At 34.7% G+C, this 24144-nt stretch overlaps 1 protein-coding gene across 3 annotated transcripts in view; it reads left to right on the top strand.

Annotated features, from left to right (window-relative positions):
- The window catches only part of Galphao (G protein alpha o subunit), an 80181-nt gene that overhangs the window by 18406 nt on the left and 37631 nt on the right, over window positions 1-24144 (top strand). For all 3 annotated transcript variants that reach the window (XM_076828264.1, XM_076828265.1, XM_076828266.1), the window contains exons 2-4: window positions 110-618; window positions 20025-20067; window positions 21599-21740. In XM_076828264.1, the coding sequence (XP_076684379.1) occupies window positions 501-618; window positions 20025-20067; window positions 21599-21740 (303 nt within the window). In that variant the 5' untranslated portion in view covers window positions 110-500. The remainder of the gene's footprint in view (window positions 1-109; window positions 619-20024; window positions 20068-21598; window positions 21741-24144) is intronic.

Below are 24144 nucleotides of genomic sequence, written 5' to 3'. Positions count from 1 at the left end.
GCTCTCCCTCGATGATATCCCACGCGTCGCAACTGCGCGACCCACCTGAAACCGTGCGCAAGGTGATACACGAGGAAGCACTCAGGGGGAATCGTCGGTTCTGTTGCAGAGCTAGTTCTCGCGAGAGGTTAAACTCGTCCCAGGGTGGCGGGCCCCGTCAGCAGGATCGAGAAGCGGCGAGCGTCGCGGAGCAGCTAGTGAGCAGCCTGCAACACCGACGAGGAGTCGCTCGAGGCGGTCCGTCGGTCGGATAGGACGGAGGCGAAGACGACGCCGCCGAGGGAGAGGAGCCAGAGGGTGGCGGCGAAGGTGACGAAGAGGTGGGGGCGGTGGAGGAGGGTGGCGACGTGGACGGTGGTGGTGAAAGTCTCGAGGCGACTCCTGCGACGCGGGTCGCGTGCCGTGGTCGGAAAGGGGGCAGAGTAACGGGTTCCGGTCCCGAGGAGGAAGGGAAGGGCTAGAGGTTGGCGGTGGCGTTTGTGAGGGTAACCTGTGGCAAGATGGGCTGTGCCATGTCCGCGGAAGAGCGGGCCGCCTTGGCCCGCAGCAAGCAGATCGAGAAGAACCTGAAGGAGGATGGTATCCAGGCCGCCAAGGACATCAAGTTGCTGCTACTTGGTGAGTAGTCTTGCACAACTATGTCGTACAACCCTTGCAATCTGGGGACGAGTTTCTCAACCTCCCATATAGGCTGTTCAGAGAAGTTCCGGGGAACTGTGGCTCTCTCTGGCCAACACAGTCAGGTAATGGTAGTTGCTTATTGTTAGCTAACTCGTTGGAGTGAATGAGTCTTGGTCCCTGTGCATTGCATTATAATTTGCAGAGATACAGTGGCTAATTCGAAACCCACTCAAGTGCTAGCACGAACTACCAAGTGTGTTCTTCATCACCCATTACGGGATAGTAGTTAGTTGGTTGCATTCTTACACGCCAGAGGGCCTTAAGAGGGGACTACCTGGTTTAGGACCCTGAGAAAACAGTGATTTTTACGAATTTTTTTCTTAACCCTTTTGTGCCAAACATGATACATTTCTTTTCTTGGCCCTTTTGCCGTTTGTGTTCGCAATTCGCTGTTTGCAACAGTTTAAGTAGCTCATGTTTAGCGTAAATTCACTGAAGAAAGCTGGACCTATCTGAACCCTGTTTTTATTGGTTTTATGCATTTTAACCACTGAAAAAATAAATGAAAAAAAATTTGTATAAAAATATATAAATTTAGGCCATTTTTAACGATAAAAAGAAACGGGATCTAAAAATCTTTCCAAAACTTTAAGGGTGTTTTAGAAACAACGAGAATAGGACATCTACTGAATATATGTACAAAGTTTGAAGTAAATCGGGTGATGCTTTTCGAGATATCATGCGAACCAAATCGAAAAACATCGTTTTGAGAAAAACGCGTTTAAAGTTTTCGGTAAAGTTTTTTTATCTAAATTTTGTTTGAAGTGTCTAAATGTGTACAACTATAGGCATAAAGTTTTCAGTTAATATAACTTGAGGGTTTCTCTTAAAAAAATCCCAAATACCGCGCTCCTTTTCAAGCCGTGGCACTAGGGAGTCCCCTTAATTACAAGGACATGAAAGCAAGCAGTGTCTTTGATTTTGCACTGATATTGAGCTTAAAAATAAAGATACGACGGTTTCCTTGGAACGTGTTTTTCATAGAACCTGTAATTTCGACCCGAACTTCGGAAAAATTAATCGAACCAAAATTATTAAAATAGCGACTAGGGGAAGTCTATTTTTACGATAAATATCGATGTTCGGGGTGCCCAGACATCTGTTTTTTTTTACTCGGAAACTAGTGCTTTTATACTTTAATCTGAGTTTCGGTGCAGAGAGGAATGTATTTTGGACATGCAGTACAAATTTCAAGTAGATTCGAACCTCCGTTTCTTTTTTGGCAATCACTGCCAAACCACAGAAAAAGCGCTTACACATCAGACGACTGAAGCGCCGCCATACATATATATGTATATATTAGAAACAAATTTACTGTTTACGATATTAGTAAACATTACTCAAAAGTATTAGTCACAATTCTTATTTATTTCGTTTTAATTAATTTTTACCAAATCTAACTGCGTTGGTCATTGCCCTTCTTTTTCCAAGCAATACTGTCCATGTCTATAATACTGTGTATTCATCGGGCGTATGCGTTCGAAATACCAATGGCAAGGAATAAAAGTGTCCTGTCTGGGAAGCCACTTGCGTTGGAATAACGAGCTACGTATGTGCTGCCCTCGGTCGGAGCCCCCTTAAAGCACTAATGTACAAAAAGTATTCTGAAGCATCCCTGAGTTCTGAACTTGTCAGCAACACACTCAAGGGCCCTATCGACAGTTGACACTGCTCTCCGTTGCTTGTACAATCGGCTCGTTCGATTGTGGTCGCGTGCCTTCAATTAGCGATCCACTTCAGATGGTTGGCTTTTTTCTTCGCGAACATTTCTACAATATCTTGTGAGCATGGTTTAGAAAACTGTGTAGAAATGTTCGTGAAAAAAATTTCAACCATGTGAAGTGGTCCACTAATCGAATCAGCTGATTGTACGACACCACATCTTTGGTGCAGTTTTCTCGAGCAAAATAAAGGAGAAGTAAAAAAAAAAAATTAGTGAAGTGTTTATGGTTGCTAGCTATCTGATGGTATTTTGGGGGGTCGAGATTCATAGTGGTGTAAGTCACTCGCATGATGTTTCGCGTTTAGTGTTATAAAATATATATATATATATTTTTCCACTTCTCTATATTTTGCTCTAGAGAACTGGACCACTAGATTAGTGGACCACTTCACATGGTTGAAATTTTTGTCACGAACATTTCTACACTTCAATTTTCTAAACCATGCTCACAAGATATTGTAGAAATGTTTGCGAAAAAAAAATATAAATAATAAATAAATAAAAAATAAATATATATATAAATATAAATATATATATATATATTTATTTTTTATTTATTTATTATTTATATTTATATTTATTTTTTATTTATATATTTTTTTTTCGCGATATATATATATATTTTTATTTTTTATTTATTTTATTTTTTATTTATTTTTTTTTTTCGCGATATATATATAAATATGCAGTTGTAGAAACACATCTAAAGGCAGAAAATACTACTCATCTTATGAACCTTGAAGGGTGGTTTTACCCCCTAAACGTGGAAATGGGCAAAAATAAAAAGACACGTATTTCTTATTTTTCGATCCTCTAAAACATATAAAAACCCCAAAGCAATCGGAGGGAGATACCTAAAAAGTCTAATAACTTTAAGGGGTGGTTTAACCCCCTAAATATGAAAATGGGACAATATAAAAAAACACGTATATCTTATTTTTCAGCCCTCTAAAGCATATCCAAAGACCAAAGCAATCGGAGACGGATAGCTAAAAGCGTTTCCTTGTTAGTCGGACTTAGGTAGATCAGTATGTTTCGGAACGCTCTGCTTTTGTTAGTTAAGCACTAAAGAGACATATTCTAATTTCTCAGTTGAGAATAAAGTTATAACTTAATTCACTATGAAAGTAAACAGATGGAGCCTTTAAGACGTAAAAATTGTTATCTTCTCAAATTATCAAAATTTGGACTTACACCACTATGATTCTCAGCCCCTCATTTAGCTTCTATTATCCCCCATTGTAGACAACTCCTCAAGGTATTTGACCTTTTGCTTGCGTGTTTCGCACCGGTAGAGTGGTTCCACTCTGTATCCGTTTACGTCAGGTAGGATACCGGGGGTGGAAGTTAACGTAGAAGGAAGAAGAGTTCAATCCGCTCGATTCTCCACTTGTCCCTTGCTAAACCCTGCCACTTTTGCCCTGCAGAGTTAATGCTATCTAGTGAACAGAGCTCTGTAACAAGCGGGTTTCTCGGCACACCAGCAAATCAATACGAAGTTATTACTTATTTAACCGATACAGCATTTTTCGGGATGTCTTCTCTATTGATATTTCTATCAACTTGCCAACTGTCCCTTCCTGTTTGACCCAATCAAGTTTAGTCAATTCAAATATAGAGTTCTGTCTTCTTCCAATCCTGTGTATACGGGAAATCTATATGTAAAAATGAAACTGATTTAAACGAAGTATGGAATTGTTGTCTGGACTACAGTTAAATTGACACTGCAACTTAAATATATTTTAATTTCATTTTTACCTAGAAGTGCATATGGAGAACTGAGAATATCATAGTGGTGCAAATCCAAATTTTTAACATTTGAGTTAATAATAGTTTTTACGTCCCAAAGGCTCCATTTGTTTACTCTGATAGTGAATTAAGGTATAACTTCATTCTTAACTGGGGAATAACAAGATTTCTCTTTAGCACTTAAGGGTTTTCGAGCGGTTTTGTGGTCACCGTAATCGAAAAACCCATTTCGGGAAATCGGTTGTAATTTTGCATTAAATAAATGCTTTTACACCAAAACGTAATATAATAACCTGTTAAAGTGTCCCTCATCTGAATACAAAAACTTTTGCATAAAAATATGCATGTAAACTTTCTGAAATAAATTCCCAAAGAATCGTTCTTCTTCTACCCCCTGACTGCGAGTAACCCCTTAACCAAGAAGAGCAGAGTGTTTCAAAACATACTGTAAGTGTCGTCGCTCTTATCAGCACAAAAAGAGTAGAACAAATAAAAAAAAATTTAAATTAAATGTTTTCAAAATTTGTAAGTATACATTTTTTAAATATTTGTTATGGGCAGTAGTTCGAGCCTTTAGGTGCATTCTCACAACTGCAATATATGTATATGTAGAGTAGATCACCGAAGTTAAGCATCATGGGGCGGTGTACTGGAGAAAGATGGGTGACCACCTTTCTCCCGGTGCGCTGCTGCTGCTGGGACCCGAAGGAGAGGGGAGGGATACAATAAAATGGGACTATAGTTGTTGGGCAATATAAGCAAAAATAAGCTTGAAACGCCATCCTGCTTAAAACACAGGAAAACAATAAAAACAAACAAACAAACAACGTATATGTAGAGTTTTTTTATAACAGTAAACGCAAAACATTATTTTACAAAAAAAAAACACCATGCAAGTGACTTACACCACTATGAATCTCCGCCTTCGATATATCGAGGGTCCAGAAAAGTCAAAATTTTGAGCTCAATTTTCTCGAATATTTTTAATAGTTTAACCTGTGCGTTTAATATTTCACATATTATTACACATGTTGTGTACCAACTGTGCGCAAAATTCGAAGAACCAAATCGGTGCCTGAAACACTCCTCCCCTACATTAATTCTTACATAGCAAAGTAAGGCATACGTGCAAATTTTTCCAAATTTAATTATATATATTTTTTTTACCAGCTTGGTAACTACTTAGCCGCTGAAATTTATTTTTCGTTATTTCTATGCCTTTCTCTATTTTTCTGTTAGTCGTTTGAGAAAAATGCTTTATTTCTCGCCTATTCAGAAACGTCATGTTGGTTACTCGATCTTACAAGAAAAGATCCCTAACCTACAAATTGAAAAAATTCTGGGACTTTGTGAATATGTAGGGGATTTCCTCCCGAGTACAATGCAATATTTACTCGCTGCCTAAATTCATTCTAAGGGGGTGATATTATTAACTATAACCTAATTATAACTCGCGAACTGTACGAACTGTAAGCTACCAAATGATAGTCCCAATTAAACGAAGTAACTTTTGTCTTGATCGTTACAAAATAAAATCGGAAAATAGCCGAATTTTCAGGGGTTAATTTAACCCCCTCAGAGTGAATTTTGGCGCCAAACAAAAATTGCGTTGTGATCAGGAGGAAATCCTCTACATATTCCCAAACTTTCAGATTTTTTTTTCAATTTCCGGGTTCGGGATCTTCGCTTGTTAGCTGAAAGCACGCAGGAACAGAACCGTAATAGCAGATGTTAGCAAACCAGGACTGTAATAACCGGCGAACTTTAGTCCCCTAGTTACTTAATTTACTTACCTCACCGAGACAAAGGGGCAACTAGGAAAGAACGAACGGGAGAGCAGAAGAGCGAGGAACAGATTTCGTTGGGTCAGGTAGGAAGCGACAGTTACCTGGCTGCTAGTAAAGACTTGGAAACACGAGTGTCTGCTGAGTGCGGGGCTCTGCTAAATTGGATCCCTTAGGTCATTCGAGTTCCCCTCGTGACTTAGGGCCTCTTCAGACGCGACACTTCGGTCGCTCGCGACTGCTCATATTCATATCCACACATTTTCCATCTCTCGTGCTTTGTTTACGTTTCATAACTCGCCATTCTGGCGTGCAAGGCGAATGGAGGGCGCATAGTTGCCACCGCCTCGAGCGCTGGGAGGAAAAAGCCACTGATGAGATACAGCAGTGTACTTTGGATTTAAGTGGCTTGCCATTGAATCTGTATTGCAATCGATGGGGACATTTAGATAGAGCTATGGAATGTCTGCCACTCCACGGCTTTTGCTTTTTAGTGGCTCAGGCACAGCAGGATTAGGTTCCCTTCAAGTGGGACACTTTTGTGGTCCACGACTGGGGTTTCAGACATATTCTCATATCTTCCATTGTATGATAGTTTGCTCTTTAATCAATGCTATATTCGCCGGGCTAATGCGTTCGAAATACCAATGGCAAGTAATAAAAGTGTCCTGACTGGAAAGATTGGAGCGTTGGGATAACGAGCTACGCATGTGCTGCCATCTATGCGCCGTCATTAGTCGAAACTGAGCTACACACCGTATTACTACTTAGGTTAAGGGGGTACTCTAGTGTAATTGCCCGCTTTTCAACGCCATCTTCGGAAATTTATTTCACAAAAACTATAAGTGTATACTATCTGGCGTTTTGCCTGCGTATTAAGGTATGTTTGAAGTAATACTTAGAATTTTTTTAACTTTTTTATCGCACATATAGACGGTGGGCTAAGCTTCTTCAAAAACATTCTCTTCCGACGGGCGTTGGTGTGGGAACTGTTCTAGTCATCCAAAAAGCAAAAACTAAGGTTTATTTTCTTTATTATGTTTGTCGCTATGGTTGGAACATCGGACGAGTTTCTATCTTGTATAAAATTAATTCTACAGAACGAAAGCAGCTAAATTTATGAGCAAAAATCCAACATTTTCTTCAAAATGCTGTCATTTTGCAAATTTTAATTGTTAGGGGGCCTCTGTGGGTCTAACCATAACGACAAACATAATAAAGAAAATAAACCTTAGTTTTTCCATTTTGGATGACTAGAACAGTTCCCACGCCAACACCTGACGGAAAAAAATATTTTTGAAGAAGTTTGAGTTACCGACTATACCTATGTATATGTGCGATAAAATAGTTCAAAAAAATTCTGAGTATTACTTCAAACACACCTTAATATGCAGGCAAAACGCCAGATAGTACAAAGTTATAGTTTTTGTTAAATAAATTCCTGAAGATGGCGTTGAAAAATGGGCCTTTACACTAGAGTTCCCCCTTAATGGGTTACATACCCTGGACAGGTCGGAAAATAGAGTCATTTTTACGATTTTTTTTTCATATAAAGAAAAGTCATATTTAACCCTCAAACACCACACTGGGTCACCGAGACCCAGGCCGTTTGGAAGATTCGTGGCTACTACTAAACGGTAAATGGTGGGGAGCTGTTGTGGTGGCGGCGGAAACTTTGGGACACCAATAATAAGTTGAATACTTATAACTATAAATTGGCAGATAACAACACGAAATGCTAGCAAATAATAAGTTAGCATATGATACGATTCAAAATAGGGATTTTTTATGATAATATAGGCGGTAAAAGATTGATGATTCATTTACCAGTTAATGATGTTGTAATAGCGGTGTTGCTGATGATTATTGTGGTCACAGATCGAGGGCTAATAAAGGTTGATTCGAAATAACGATAACACGATTATGGGTAATAACAACGATAAATTATGAGAGTCTAATCGGACTGAAGAATTTCATATTACTTCATTAAATTGCCTGAACATTACACCCACCAATGGAATGATAATTACAACCGTAATTACCATAATCTAGCGCAATAGTGACACTTGGTCATTCGTTACGACATCGTTAGTCAACTATTCAAATTAAGACAATTTATCATAAACACTATTCTTTCGCTCCCTTCCCTTAAAATGATTTTTTTTTATAAACCATTACATGAATCTGAAAAACTGGATTTATTTCGACTCGTCAATTAAAGAGCTTATATGCACGTCGACATTTTTTTCCACTTAATCTCACTTCAACATCCAATTATCCGTTAACGCAATTCAAAAATTGGATCAGTTTTAGCTATTGAAATTATTGCCACACTGTTATGGCATCTTAAATTTTCTACTGTTATTATTGCACAAGATACAAAACTGGGGAATAAGGGAAAGAAAAAATCTAGCGCAAAGGCGAGGGTCAGTCGTAAAACGGTTTTGCAATCTAACCTATATCAGTTCAGGGGTCTACAGAAGCTAATGCACGGACCACTTGGTCCTAACCTCACATTTCAGAACCCCCGAATTCTGTGTCATGTTGCAGCAATCTCGCTTGCAATTGTCATCTACAATCCGTTCTTCATCGCGAGCCGTAGCCGTGATGGAGACACCGGTTCTATAAATGCAGATCATAAGTCAGACATACAGGTTTATAAACAGAACCTGCATTTTTAGAAAGCAGGCTTTTATAGTATTTTCCTACATAGGGACCAAAGTTATTCTTAAGATATTGTACCTGATAGAAAATAATTTACCGCAAGTTGTATACTCATAGTAGAATATTATATTATAAAATATAATACACCATAAGAAAAAAAATTAGACATAATAGTAGGTAAGCTTCTAGTAAGTAGGTACTACTGAAGACTGCAGGCAAAAATATTAAACATTTTTACATATTACTATGTTCATATATTTTTTTACGTATAATAATTGTTATGCAAATAAAATCTTTAAGAAGAGGTTCTCGTTAGATCAGCGAAGTTAAGCATCACGGGTGGGGTACTCGGGAAAGATGGGTGACCACTTTTTCTCCCGGTGCGCCGCTGCTGCTGGGACCCGAAGGAGGGGGAAGGAGGAAAAAAGATAAAGGACGGGGCTTATTTATAGTTCGTTGGGCAATATAAAGCGACGATAGGCTTTGAAACGCGCGTCCCATCCTGTTTAACAGGAAAACAAAAAATACAAAATAATAAAATAGTCTGTTTCAAAATTCGATTTTATTTGTTTCCTTGGAACGAGGGAACGGATGTGTCCCCATTGCATGAGCAATTCGTACAGCGGGTCAACTCACGAGGATCCCACTTATCCGTCCCACTTGCTTCACCCATCTTTGCCAAGTGACGAACGATCGTGAAGTGACTAACATACATATATATGTATTTGCGAGGCAACCTCTTGGACAGTTTGACGCGGAGTATTATCAACGATCTCTTCCGAAACTTTACCATTCATGATTTCCCCCGATCTTCCTCTTGCTTCGACATTCAATGGCGTACAGTAGGGGTTAAAAGATTGTTTAGAGGGCGAATAAATAATTAAAACATAATATAATTTAGCAAGGAAAATTTCAAATACGTGTAGCAGTAAGTGAGGCTCCCTCCAGAATAACTAACAAGGGAAGATCTCGAACTCGAAAATTCAAAAAATTCTGAAACTTTGTGAATATATAGGGAATTTTCTCCTGATTACAACGCAATTTTTGTTTGCTGCCCAAATTCACTCTAAGGGGGTGTAATCGACCCCCAAATATCCGGTTATTTTTCGATTTTGTGTTATAACACGTGAACTGTAAAATATTTTTTTACCAAATGATAGACTTGATTAAAAGAAGTAACTTTTGTCTTGAAATTTTTTTTCTATTTCTTACAGTTCGCGAGTTATAACACAAAATCAGAAAATAGCAGAATTTTCAGGGGTTAATTTCACCCCCTTCGAGTGAATCTGGGCAGCAAAGAAAAATTGCGTTGTAATCAGAAAGAAATCCCCTACGTGTTCGCAAAGTTTCAGAATTTTTTGAATTTCCGGGTTCGGGATCTTCCCTTGTAAGTGATACCAACAGAATAAATACAATCTAACAGTAAAGTTATTTATACAGATATTTTTTTATACTTCTCTTTGACCAGTGACTTCGAATTTTGAAAATCTGTCTTCGACACTTTTTATGTTGGTAACAGAATCTTCTCTAAATGATGATTTTTTTTTAATGTTTGTTAGTAAGATTTATTTATAATTTTCGTAGCATTGGTATCGATTTTGAATTTGTAATGAGAAATTAAATGGTAAAATTTTTATCAATATTATTCTCGATGTCAAATAGGAAGCCTTAAAACAATCTGAAAGCTTCTTCGAAACATAGTGTAGTCTGAGGAAATTTTTTATAACATGGCGTTAATTGGCAATTACATATTTATGAAATTATAGGAAAATTCAGGTATTTTTATTGCATAAATATTCGTGCTCAAAGTTTATCAAATATTTCTGATTATCTTGACTGGCATTACACAATACACTGGTATATGTATGTACATAATAAACAATAATTTTTCCATGATTGAAATTGCATTTATTTTTAATAAAAATACACTGTATTGTTGTATGCAACAGTATCTGGACTGTACCACTGCAAACATTAATTTCTAATTTGTAATTGCAAAATGGCGATTACAAATTAGCTCTTTATTACGTAATAAACACTTGCCTGCTTAATGATTTTATATTCATTGTTTATAGTATGGTCAATTTTACTCATTAACGCTCAACGTCCTACTTATACGTAATATATATATTTTTTCACGATCAAGTACATTATAACCCCATTTGTGTTCTAAATTCAAGTTTTTCTTTTAATTTTTGTTGAATTAGCAAATAAGTAAAGCGATAGATTTTTAATTTTTTCTTTTACAATATTACTTATCTTTCGACATGGTTTTGTATTCTTCATATCTAACTACAGCAAAGATTTTTGTAAATCCTTTTCCTCTTGTGATAATATGTAGTTCCTTCTTAAAATTTTAATTTTAAGGGAGAAAGTTGGTTAGTTTCAATAGTTTAATTAAACTATTTTACTGTGCAAGTGTTGCAATTATTATATAAATGCAATTGTGATATAAAGATTTTTTAACAAGTTTCTATTGTTTTATAAGAATTTGATACATTTAAAAAAAAAATTGGTAGCATTCCAAAGGGAGAATAATACCATATCAGATTAATTAATGAAAACTAGTGAACCAAAAATTAATACAGACACTGTGTTCAGGGAAAAATGGACCAACAATCCAAGTTTGTTATTCAGCACTTCTGATTTCACGTTGTAAATAATATAATTATGATATCAGAATTAAAAGCCTATCAGCTTTTAATTATAGTATTTCCTGTTAATTATTATTTAGTGTTGAAATATACAATTGTTGTAATTAGATAGAAAATTTTGACATTTAAATAAAACAAACTTTTCTCTGACTCTGAGTTACACGTTTTGTGTCTGAATTAAAGTGTTGATTAAATACTATAAATTCCTTACCCTACCTCTAAAAATATACTAGTTACTACTACAATTTGCGTTGGAGAAGTTTGGTTTTGCTACCCGTAGTCTCCGTTTATTTTTCCTCGGAATTCAATAAGAGTGTTCGAAAACTTGAATGTAGTTCGTTGAATAAAATTGTTATAGAATTTTTATATGTATAGCCACGATGATTTTATTTTTTTTTTATCAAGCGTAGCAGGTGACCTTCGTTTTTTTATTTTTTATTTCGCATGCACTTCCAAATACATAGTTTGTCGAGAGCTATATTGAGAAAATTCAAGGCTGTGAATAAAAAAGATTTTATTTCAATGGAGATCAGAATTTTTTAAGCTCCATAAATAAACCGAAATTTTTGTAAATTAGAGGACATTTTATGTTGTTTACTGTTGGCTAGAGAAATTTATATGCAAATATATTTGCAATATCGTATTAGAAATGATTTTTAGGTTTCATTTCAAATTTGAGTCTTATAATTAAAAAACTAAAATCTTGAAATCTGTTAAAGTTTCTAAGCAATCTGAATGGTAGATAAAACAGAAAATTAATCCTTTCCTTTTTCAGGTGTCAGTAATTCGATTTATCACTTATAAATTTAAAAAATTGCGTTAAAAAATCTTTCTTCTTTTTATTCATTTAACTCAGTATAATTTTTAAATTTTTACAGTTCTTAGAATTTCTAAAAATAATTTAAGTACAGCATACTATTTTGATTTTAACCGACAAAATATTGCACTCGAGACTAATAATTGTAAAAAAGCGACGAACTCAATAATTAATAAACAATGCCTCATTTTCATAAAATGAAATTGGACATAGTTTAATAATACTAATTAATTATAAAGATATTTTAAAAATAATCTATCTAACACAGCACAAGTAATTAATTGATTAGAAATCAGTCACGCTTTTATATTACGATCTATTGCAAATGTTTAAAAAAAAATTTAAAGCGTGAGAAATGTTTTTAGCGACGGACGTGGAAGAAAGCCAAAAGGGCATCGTGATTTACGCAGCTCATTAAGTTGTCCAGCTCTTTTAAATTCGTTTTCTGCCCAGGTCTCTGTTTGTTTTTAATTACTCATTTGAATAACCCGGCAATCGTGACTCCAAATTAATGAACTGCGTTTTAATTACCGCCTGATTAATTATTACCGCGAACGTGCCCTCGCAAATTCATTCTTATGCTTCCACCACATTGTTTCGGTATCGCTAGAAAATTAATTTATGGAAAAATGCAATAAATATTTCGTTTAATAAATTTTGCGATCATAAATTAAATTTATGGTCTAGCATGTTTCATTTCTTAATGGCTATGATAATATTTATAGATGATATTCCCTCGAATTTATGTACATATATATATGTGTGCATAATCGGAACAAAAGAGAACAGCATTTATTTACGTCTGCAACATTCCTTCTTAAATTCCACTTAGCCCCTCGAGTTTCGAGAAAACATTTCTTTTTTTAAGGAAACAATCTTACGCTGAACAATGATTTAAATTCATTTCTAAATTGTTTTCCATTTTTTTTCAAACAGCACGTTACTATTTTTTTTAAAAATTAAAACATGATTTCGGCGCACAGTTTCGGTCAACTAAAATTTTTTAAATTGTTTTCCATTTTTTTTCAAACAGCACGTTACTATTTTTTTTTAAAAATTAAAACATGATTGAAAAAAAATGGGAAACAATTTAGAAATGAATTTAAATCATTGTTCAGCGTAAGAAAAAAAAAATTTTAATTGATCGAAACTGTGCACCGAAATCATGTTTTAATTTTTAAAAAAAATAGTAACGTGCTGTTTGAAAAAAAATTGAAACAATTTAAAAAATTTTAGTTGACCGAAACTGTGCGCCGAAATCATGTTTTAATTTTTTAAAAAAATAGTAACGTGCTGTTTGAAAAAAAAAGGAAAACAATTTAGAAATGAATTTAAATCATTGTTCAGCGTAAGAAAAAAAAATTTTAATTGATCGAAACTGTGCGCCGAAATCATGTTTTAATTTTTAAAAAAAATAGTAACGTGCTGTTTGAAAAACAAATGGAAACCAATTTAGAAATGAATTTAAATCATTGTTCAGCGTAAGAAAAAAAAAATTTTAATTGACCGAAACTGTGCGCCGAAATCATATTTTAATTTAAAAAAAAAAATAGTAACGTGCTGTTTGAAAAAAATGGAAAACAATTTACAAATGAATTTAAGTCATTGTTCAGCGTAAGAAAAAAAAAAATTTTTAATTGACCGAAACTGTGCGCCGAAATCATGTTTTAATTTTTTAAAAAAATTTTACAGTCGAAATTCCAACCTCATTATTTAACACGTTACTATTATTTTGCATAATAATTTTTTCCTCAAATATATGAATATATCTAATGTCAGTTAATTTGTTATCAAATTTCAGAAATACCAATAATGCTGAAAACAATTTATAGTAATATTAAATATAGTTTATTAAAAATATCAGTAACATAATAATCAGTGTCTAACTGTTGCAAAATATTCAAATCACAATAAGCAAATAAAAACTGCATATTTCTATTAAGAGTGCAATTTTAATTAGTTATGATATTTAACAGTCTAATACCCCTCTCCCTTAATTCATAATAATCCAATTTGTCAGTAAATTACCTGTGCATAAAAGACACGAAAATTTTCAAACTTCCAAGTAAATCAATTTAATCAATTCCTACAATAATATCATAGCCCTCGATTCATAACTAAAAACTAAAGTATCTTAGAACAGGAGTATAAAGAATATTGCAAAATGGAGGGCAACTGTGTAGAACAATTTTTTTTTCAAAATCCTCGCCATTCTTATTGGAACGTGAATAAAGAATCCCTGGTTTTCTGGTCGACATTCGAACCGAGATTATTCGAGGGAAATCTGGGTCCTGTTTATTGGTGTTACCAATGACGTCATCCCTTTTGCTTGCGTCTTCAACGAGTATTTTCATCCCATTTATGCTGCAGGAAACGCGCGAGATTCGTTCTCTCTTTGACCCGTATATCATTCGCTAATTCGAGTGCCCGTGAAATTTTTGGTCAGTGGTGAAATAGCTTCACTAGTAGGACCAGCGACTTTAACGACAGATAGGGCGATTATTAACGGAAACAGTAATTCTTAAAAAAAAAAAATCTTTAAATTGGTGCGAATGAATTTGTTACCACGAGTGAATAGAAGAATAGAAAATAAGCTGTTAATTTCGATAAAAATGGAGATCAAGGTGGATGTGGTGGAAATTTTTTATACAATTTTGCGATGCTTCTACAGCAATTTTTATTTATTAAATTTTAAGCTGATCCAGACGAGCGTGACTATTTTAAAAAAAAATATCAATAAATAAATAATTTTTTTTTTACAAAATCAGAATATAAATTTCCAGCGAAGCCGAGTGGTAAAGTTAGTATTGCATAATCACGTTGTCAGCAGTAGAAATTTTTGTTATTAATTAATGGCGTGAAGAATAAAATAAAATTCACTCTGCTCCTTGTTGGAAAAAATAAAGTAGATTCCATACATTTTGAAATTTCTAAACGTTTCATACCCAAATATTTTTTTTTTTTATTGACGTTTGGATTATAAGACGATGCATTAATTATTTACTCGATGATAGTCGCGATCAGAATGTTAGTTCAGATTATGGAAGTTGTGTTATCCGTGATAACGCTGGTAACAACGAATGCAGCGATAACCGTGAAAGTAATAACGAGAACAGCTTGGGGGAAAAAGAGTGATAGCGATATTACTGATAAGAGGCGAATAATATGCAATGCCAGCGATAAATAATAGTTGCAATTTAATTCTTGTTCGTTTTAAATTCATGACTCAAGCGACGTGTACATTGCCGAGCTAATGCTGTTGTGGTTTAATTCAACCCAGAATTAAGATAACGCGTAAAATAGATAACAGTTTTTGAGTTAGATTTTCTGCTTCTAGTGCGAGTGGAATATTAAATGTTTCAGGTTTAGAGTAACTTAATTATTTTACGTCGGGACCAAGGAAAATTCAGTTTTCTTTTGTAAACAGAGGTATGGAGTATCCACAGTGCGAAGGAATTTTTGGGGATGTTAATAGAATTCGCTGAAAGAAAATAAATAAGTGGCAAGATCGTTTCCTACTCTTCGGATCTATATGAGCATTGATATCGTCACAGACTTTGGGGCCGTCCTTAAATTACGTAAGGGTAATTTTGGCGAATTCTTACCCCCTCCCTACCCCCGGTTTAAGAATTCGTGAGATCTGATATTCCAACCCCCTCCTTACGTAATATTTTTTCAGTTACTAAAATTCTTTTAAAGGTTTATACAATTCATTTAACTCGGTTTCCGGAAGTTTAAACTAAAACTACTTTTCTGCAACATTAATGATGGAATTTGTATTTATTGAAAATTAGGTTATAAAATATTACGTAAGACGCTACCTGACTCCCCCCCCCCCCTGAAAGAAATTCGTGACCCCCTCCCCCACCCCCTCTCAAAGCTTTATGTAATTTAAGGGCGATCCCTTTAACCTTTAGAGGGCCGGGATTTTGTCATTGAAATTGTAAATTTTATTTACTTAAAATTTATGCATATATACCACCAAAATGGCCGGCAAAGTATCTAAATTCGTAGGTGGCCACTATGGTGGCCAGCCTGGCCCTCTACAGGTTAAACGGTGAAGCGGAGACGGTCGGCGGCTTCCCCCACTTTTCCGTCTTCTGTTTGAGCATGCGCATGGGATACGTCCTTCCTGCTCTGTACTCCAATGCGCCCTTCGATTATTAATGATTTCGGAGGAATCCACTTGTTGTTTTGTAAATTAAAGCTATGTACTTTCTTGTCCAATCCCTTACAACATTTAGGATTTTTTTTAAACAATATTGTAACACATAGAATAAACAGTCTTTTTGGTATGGATACATATTTTAAGATGATAAAAAAATTGTATTGTTTTTTCCCATTGAGTCTCGAATAAACAGCTGTTAAAAGACTTTTTACCCCATGTGGCATAGTTTTCTTTAAAAAAAAATCTTGAATTTTTGAAGGGATTATACGAGAATGTATCCTTAATGAACTTCAGCATCGGTTCAGTCAGACAAGGTTGTTTGAAAAAGTAATTAAAACGAAGGGTCTACCTTTTGTTAATTCTGATTATAAGTACAATATTTTATATATTTTTTTACTTTCGATTTTTTAAAAAGGATAGTTAAAAATGTAGGAATGCTATTACTATTTCGAATGTTAATCAATTGAATTATATTATAATTATTATCCCTTTAAATAAAGCATTTCTTAAATTGGTATTTGCTTAATCAAAAATCCCGATTGAAGAACATGATAAGTATAAATTAAGAGACATTAGCTTGGTGTTATTCACAATCTTTATTTTCAAATTATTACTTCAAATTTTACATTCAATTTGGCAGAGTAGTACCACTTCGTAGTATTTGTACTGAACTATTGATTGATTATTTTTTTTCTCTGTTATGTCAGAAACACAGTTATTATTCCCCATGTTATTTATTGGAATTAAGCAGCAACGATTGCACTTAAGAAACCAAACAATGCTTTAATTTAAAGTATGACTATAAAAATGACAATACATCATTTAAAAAATATACAGGGTGTCCTGTAACTGGTGGTACATCTCGATAGGTGGTGATTTTATATTAAAAAATAACACCCTAAGGTATCATACCAGGATTTTCAGTTTCGGTAGAAGTCCCTGGTGTTGAGTATGAAACCCGCACATGGTCCAGTCTCCTCTTCGAAAAAAGTTATTCCACTTCTTTCACTTATCACGCCACGTGGAAACACTACTTTCTGAATTGGGGTGCGCCATAGGGCGGGGCGGAAAATTTAAATTTGAATTTTCAGTTGGCCTGGGTTAGGTTAGGTCTGGGTTAGGTTAGGTCAGGGTTAAGATTCCTTTTTCTCCTAAAAATGACGATATAATCATATAATCATTTTTAGGAAAAAAAGAAACCTGCAGACAAGAATATTTTTTCAAAAAATTTTTACAGTGGTGTTTAGTTAATTAAAAGACAACTATCCAGCACCCAGGCCAACTGAAAATTCCAATTTAAATTTTCGCCTATATAGTATGATTACATAATCATTTTTAGGAGAAAAAGGAACCTGAACCCATGAATATTTTTCAAAAAATTTTTACAGTGGTGTTTATTTACTCAAAAGACAACTATCCAGCACCCAGGCCAACTGAAATTCAAATTTAAATTTTCGCCTATATAGTATGATTATATAATCATTTTAGGAGAAAAAGGAACCTGAATCCATGAATATTTTTCCAAAAAATTTTTACAGTGGTGTTTAGTTACTCAAAAGACAACTATCCAGCACCCAGGCCAACTGAAATTCAAATTTAAATTTTCGCCTATATAGTATGATTATATAATCATTTTTAGGAGAAAAAGGGAACCTGCAGACATGAATATTTTTCCATTTTTTTTTTTACATAATCATATGAGTATATGATCATTTTTAGGGAAAAAAGGAATCTGAACCCATACATATTTTCCAATTTTTTTTTTTTCACAGTGGTGTTTGGTTAATCAAAAGACAACTACCCCGTACCCAGGCCAACTGAAATTCAAATTTAAATTTTCGCCTACATAGTATCGCTCCGCCCTAGTGCGTCATCAATTACAGGACACCCTACCTGCTACAATAAAAAGTGTAATTTTGAAATAAAAAATATATATTTAAAAACTGGCCCAGCTCTGAGGGCACCGTAGCCAAACAGCATTTATCGATCAGTGCGATGTATCTAATTACACGTGTTAACGTAAGTGGCATGAGAGGAAACATAACGGAAGCAGAGTAACGCAGCCAATTCGATGAAGTAGAATTCGAGCGTTCCAGTGGATCGATGGAACTGAGAGCGATCTAGGCTCACGGTTCGGGATGAAAGAGCTTTTTAAAAGAGGGGGAGACCTGCCACCCATAAGCAGGAAAACAAGTTCCGCTGGCACACTGTGCCACCGCGTCATTTCCGGTTCTGCTGCTTCCGCCGTCCCAAGCGCCGCTTTTTCCGTTTCGCGCGTCTTCTTATTTGTCTGCGTTAAACGAAGTCACCAATGATTCCCCGCGTGAAATACAATTTATTATTATTACCCTGGCTTTGCTGAACACTTCGCTGAAAGCACAGCCAACATTGTAACCAAAAAAAAAATACACGAATGCGTGAACATAGGTACAGCTGCGAAGCGTCTATAAAACCTAACCTCACTTTATAGAACACGAGTTCGCGAATGATGCTTTCCTTGCCATCTGCCGTTCCCCTTTGAAAATAATGAGGCAGTAGGTTGATTTGTAGCAAAGTAGAAGAGGCACATAAATTTATTATTGACTGTTTTCATTTTTTGGGCAGTCAACGCTATTCTGTTTGTTATCGTCTTTTGTACAGGGTGTTAAAAAAGTGGGGGTCACTGCTTTCAGGAGCGAATGTAGAACTCTGGATCGGTGGACGTTTGGAAAAAATAAAATTTTATTAATAATAGTTATTATTGAAAGGGTTATAAATATATATATAATATTTTTAAGCAGATAGAAGTTGGCATAAACAAAAAGTAGTTTAAACTAAAACTTTAATTTTGGGCATTAATGATATCTTTGTAAGATTTTTTTGAATTTTGCCTGTAAGAATTTTGTATCTATATCTAATTTACAAGATTAAAGTTTTTAATTTAAACTATACAGATTATTATTGGTGATTTTATTTATTTAAAAATTAAATAAATTAAAAAATTAATACATTAAGAAATAAAAATAAAATTATACCAATATGTATGGGTCACTTCATCCAAGTCAAAACCTTGTTAATTTTTTTTAGCTCCATTTAAACCTTTTCTTAAAGAATAAATAATATGTTGATGTAAAATAGTTGACTCTAATTTTCAATATTATAAACAATTTGCGGGCAATTTTTTTTTAATAAATGGCCACCGATGCAGAGGAGTCGATTCACCTCTGAAAGCGGTGACCATCACTTTTTTAACACCCTGTACGAGAAACTAGTGATTGTACAAACTGGCTGAGAGAGTATTCGCTCAGTGAGGCATTCACGCAAGCCTCTTAAATAATAAACAGCATATCTTTTTTTACTTGCTTTCTGACGACATTTTACTTCTTACCTAGTTGCGTCGTGGCTTACTGGACACCCTGTATATAACAGATATACATTGCTTTGCACAATATTAACGTCTCAAATTACGAAACTATAAATGAATTAATTAACGAATTATTCGTGGATCGGTGTTACTGCTAATGTTAAATGTAGGTTGATTAATGTCACACAGTATAATATTAAGAATTATGGTCATGAGTATGATATTGCCATCATCATTATTCTAATGAATATCGTGCTAATTTGAAATTCACTGTGAATATAATTATAATTATTATAAGTTATCGCTATTTGCAATAACATTCGCATTATCATTCGCAACATATTCCACTGTTTTTTTTTATTATTTTATTAAAAAGTACCTGAATAAAAATTAAAATTTTTTGATTACTTATTTACTTCAATTATTCTTCTTTTTTTCCAGGTGCTGGCGAGTCTGGAAAGAGTACCATCGTAAAACAAATGAAGTGAGTACTAAGTTTTACCGATTATATGTATGAACGAAGTAGTATCGTTGGCTGTCAAAAATTTAGTGTTATTAGTTAACACAAATTTTATGACACGTATTTTTTTCACACCCTGTATAATAGGTCAAAGTTTTATACTGAAACCATTCTGCATTTCAAGATACGTAAATTAGTTTAATCGTCAGATATATCCGTACATTTAATATCCTGCTCATATGTACCGGGTGTCTCAAAATAAATGACGTTTCAAGTAAAACGTGACTACTGATTTCATGAAATAATGGTGAATGGTAGAATTCTTTTCGTAACTTAAAATATCAATAAAAGAGTAAAATTTCTTCGCTCTTATTAAAAAAAAAAAAATACTTCATGCGTTATTTCAAGTGGAATTTATTTTAGGACACCCTATATATGTATGTATGTATGTCTATTTAGAGTACATATCTTATAAATATATAATTTAGAGACGATTCACGCTTTTAAAAAATGTCTGATGAACGTGATTAGTAAACTGAGTCCAAAAGACTAATTAAATAATTAAGTATTTTTTTAAGTGGTAAAAATTAGGGAAATAATGAAGCCTACGAAAAGACTCTGGTTCACAATCAAGAAATACGGATTTGAAAGTATTAATAAATTCGTGTAATACTTATTTTTTTTTTTTAAACCACTGAGATTATTTTGCATTGCTGTTAAAAATAAGAATTCACTCCCTTACATCTCGACTTCGCTAAGGGTGCAGAATACAGGGCATTTACCTCAAAAAATCAATATTTGCCATGGTTGAAAGAACGGTTGCCAGTAAAACGTGTTTGAAATCTTGTTCTCTCATCAATGGTCAATGGATTCATTCATGGTGCCCCATAAACAAAGCCTCGCGTGTTCAGTCGCACACCAGTAGAATGCCACTTCTGAAGTACCAATTTATTGTTTAAACGAAACATTATAATTTCTTGCTGAACCATTTCAATTACCAAAACTGTTTTTTTAATTACACAGAGCACTTAATGTTGTACGCTGTATTTTGAATAGATCAAGCTTTCAATTCAAGTTGTATGACTAATGTCTTCGTTCAAATATTTTTTATTTGCATTTCAAGTATAAATTTCAAAATAATCAAAATTACAGTTTCCTACTTTATCCTCTGAATGAAGCAATTTTTATTAATTTCTTAACAGCTACGCAAAAAAAAAATTCTGCAAATATTGAACCACAAATTCAGTTATTTTTTAAATTTTTCTTAGTGTTGAATATTATTACATTTTTAGTTGCATAGTTTTTCATTTGATTTACAGTTTGTCTAAGCAGGATAAGTTACAATAATACGAAATTACCATTTTATACGCTCGAAGAAAGATAGCATATTTGCATTAAACTCAAGTTTGAACTATCAAAAGTAATAATAAAATTGTTTTTAAAAAAATAATCATTAGTGCAAGCAATATTACTAAAAATTAAGTTTACTCGTTATCAAAGCCGTGGCGCGAAAAATTAATTATACCTACAAACATTTTGTTATTTATTTTTGCAGAATTATCCATGAAAGCGGATTTACACCTGAAGACTTCAAGCAGTACAAACCCGTAGTGTACAGCAACACGATACAATCTCTAGTCGCTATTCTCAGAGCGATGCCGACTCTACGCATCAACTTTTCGACCAATGAACGGGAGGTGAGTTAACTTTGTTGTCACAGCTTTCGCTGAACCCCCTTCATCGTACCAAATCCATTGTACGTAGCGAAAAGTTTGAAATCACTTGCCAATTTTCATTAACACTGTTGAGTGGCGCCGGCGTGTTTCCACGCCGAGGGATTTCTATACGTTGCCTGCCTTTCGCGTGACTTCACGTCGATATTCTTTTAGAAAGCATTGAAAGTATGTATTGTCCGACAGCCCACGAACGTTTCCTCTGAAAGCAGCGCGAGTTTGGAACTCGCTTCGTTCTACGTCGTCTCAGTTACACATTTAATAATAAATAATTAAATTTCTATATTTTCAATTATATGTTCATGAAAGTATTACTAGTGGATTGGTGAGATTCTCGCGATGAAAATGAGTACCATATCGACCACATTCGGATTATTTGCGACCATATGTGACCAGGGTTGCCACTTTTTAAATCCCAGGGTGCAACACATTCCAACCCGGAAATTCGAATATAAACCCAGCGATGGAAAAAGCAAAAAAAAAAGATTTATTCTCGAATATCCGGAAAACAAATGTCCAGTTCTTTTAAACTTAAACTATTCAGAATTTAAAAGTAGCATAAGTATCTGTTCTATTAATTAATAACTTTTATTGAATATCAAATTGGTACCATTGTATAATACTACAATCTCTTATTATCTCATTTTTTCCACAACCCGGAGATTGTTCCAGTTAAACCGCAGCCCGGAGATTTGCTTCAGAACCCGAAGTCTCCGGGCGAAAACCGGAGAGGTGGCAACCCTGTATGTGATGTGCATATATTGGTCTATGGAATTTGCCAGGGAACACCGCGAATCGGCACTCACCGATTGCAACGCAACTTTGTGGGTTTATAGAGTGACTCAAGACAAGAACAACTGTATGTTTGATTCGTGCTCAATCGACCTTTAAGGTTGTGAAAACTAACCTCAAAGTCAAATGGCGCTCCTGCTTTTTCGCGTATAACTCTTCAAGGACAAGAGATAGAAAAAAATGTTTCAGACAAAAGTTTAATAGCGCAATAAGGGCTGCAAACTTGCATTAACAAAATTTTGAAAAAAGTTTTTTTTCGTCAGGTAATTTTTTTTTTAAACTCTTTCCAAAATTTTGTTAACGCAAGTTTGCAGCGCTAATTGTACCATTAAACTTTTGTTTGAATTTTTTTCTTCTGTCCCTTGTACTTTAGGAGTTATACGCGAAACAGTGGGAGTGCCATTTGACTTTGAGGTTAGTTTTCACAGCCTTAGAGGTCGGTTGGGCACGAATTAAATATACCGTTTTTTTTGTCCTCCGAGTTCGCGGTGTTCCCTTGTTAGTGGTTCGTATTTGGACATCAATTAGTAGTACCTTCACCGAAGTTAAGCATCACGGGGCGGCGTACTGGGGGAAGATGGGTGACCACCTGTCTCTCGGTGTGTCGCTGTTGCTGGGACCCGAAGGAGAGTAGGGAAAAAAAGGCAAAGTGACTATCGTTCGTTGGGCAATATAAGCGAAATGCTTGAAACTCCATCCTGTGTTAGAAACGCACAGGGAAACAAAAATACAAATACAAATTAGTAGTACCTACTGTCATGAAGAATAGAAAGTATAGAAATTTAAGTTTTCATTAGTGTGAGATACGTTCAGATTGCAGGGCGAGTTGGCCAAAACTTTGTAGGCAGGTCCTGTGAAGGTGTAAAAAAATATTCTCCAAATTTTCTCCTGATTCGAAGCTCACACCTTCAGTGATCATTAAACTACCATAAAATTTAAATAAAATTTAAAATAAAATTTAATAAAAGAAATTGTATGCTTCTCAACCCCTGTACGGAAATTACGTCATTTTTTACCCAAAATCGACTCACGAATTCTCATTCCTCTACCACTGCATTATTCCCACTGAAACTCCTACGTATTTTTAAATAACTAATAACCGTCAATAATAAATAATAATATATTTTTCAATTATATTATTTTAATTTCGTATTTTTAATTCTTTTTTTTATTATAGCTATTGGATAAGTTCTTGAAATATTGAACCGTAATAATTAAATGAACTGAGTTTTATTTTTTCATACTCGGTTTTTGTAAATATATGATATATTCAATTTGAACGAAATTTACTTATCCGCGTGTAAACTCCACATAAGGATTAATCCATAAAGTGGCACCAAACTTTTAGGGGGCAGTATATGTACGCCAAGATTAGTGAGGTTCGCAGGAGGGGTTAAGAGAAGGGGTGGAAACGAAACTACCCTTGGGAAGTGTTTGCCTGTGATCCATCCAGCAGTAATGCCTCGAAAAAGGGGACGTATTCCTCCATGAAAAAAAATATACCTGACCTTGAAAATTCTGCGGGAGGGGGGGGGGGCAACATTGTAGAAAAAATTCAGTATATTAACTTTCTGAA

Source organism: Andrena cerasifolii, chromosome 15, assembly GCF_050908995.1.
Source record: "Andrena cerasifolii isolate SP2316 chromosome 15, iyAndCera1_principal, whole genome shotgun sequence".
In the NCBI taxonomy this organism is placed as follows: Eukaryota; Metazoa; Arthropoda; class Insecta; order Hymenoptera; family Andrenidae; genus Andrena; species Andrena cerasifolii.
Note: the sequence above shows the minus strand (reverse complement) of the source record. Positions and strands in the feature narration are given on the sequence as shown.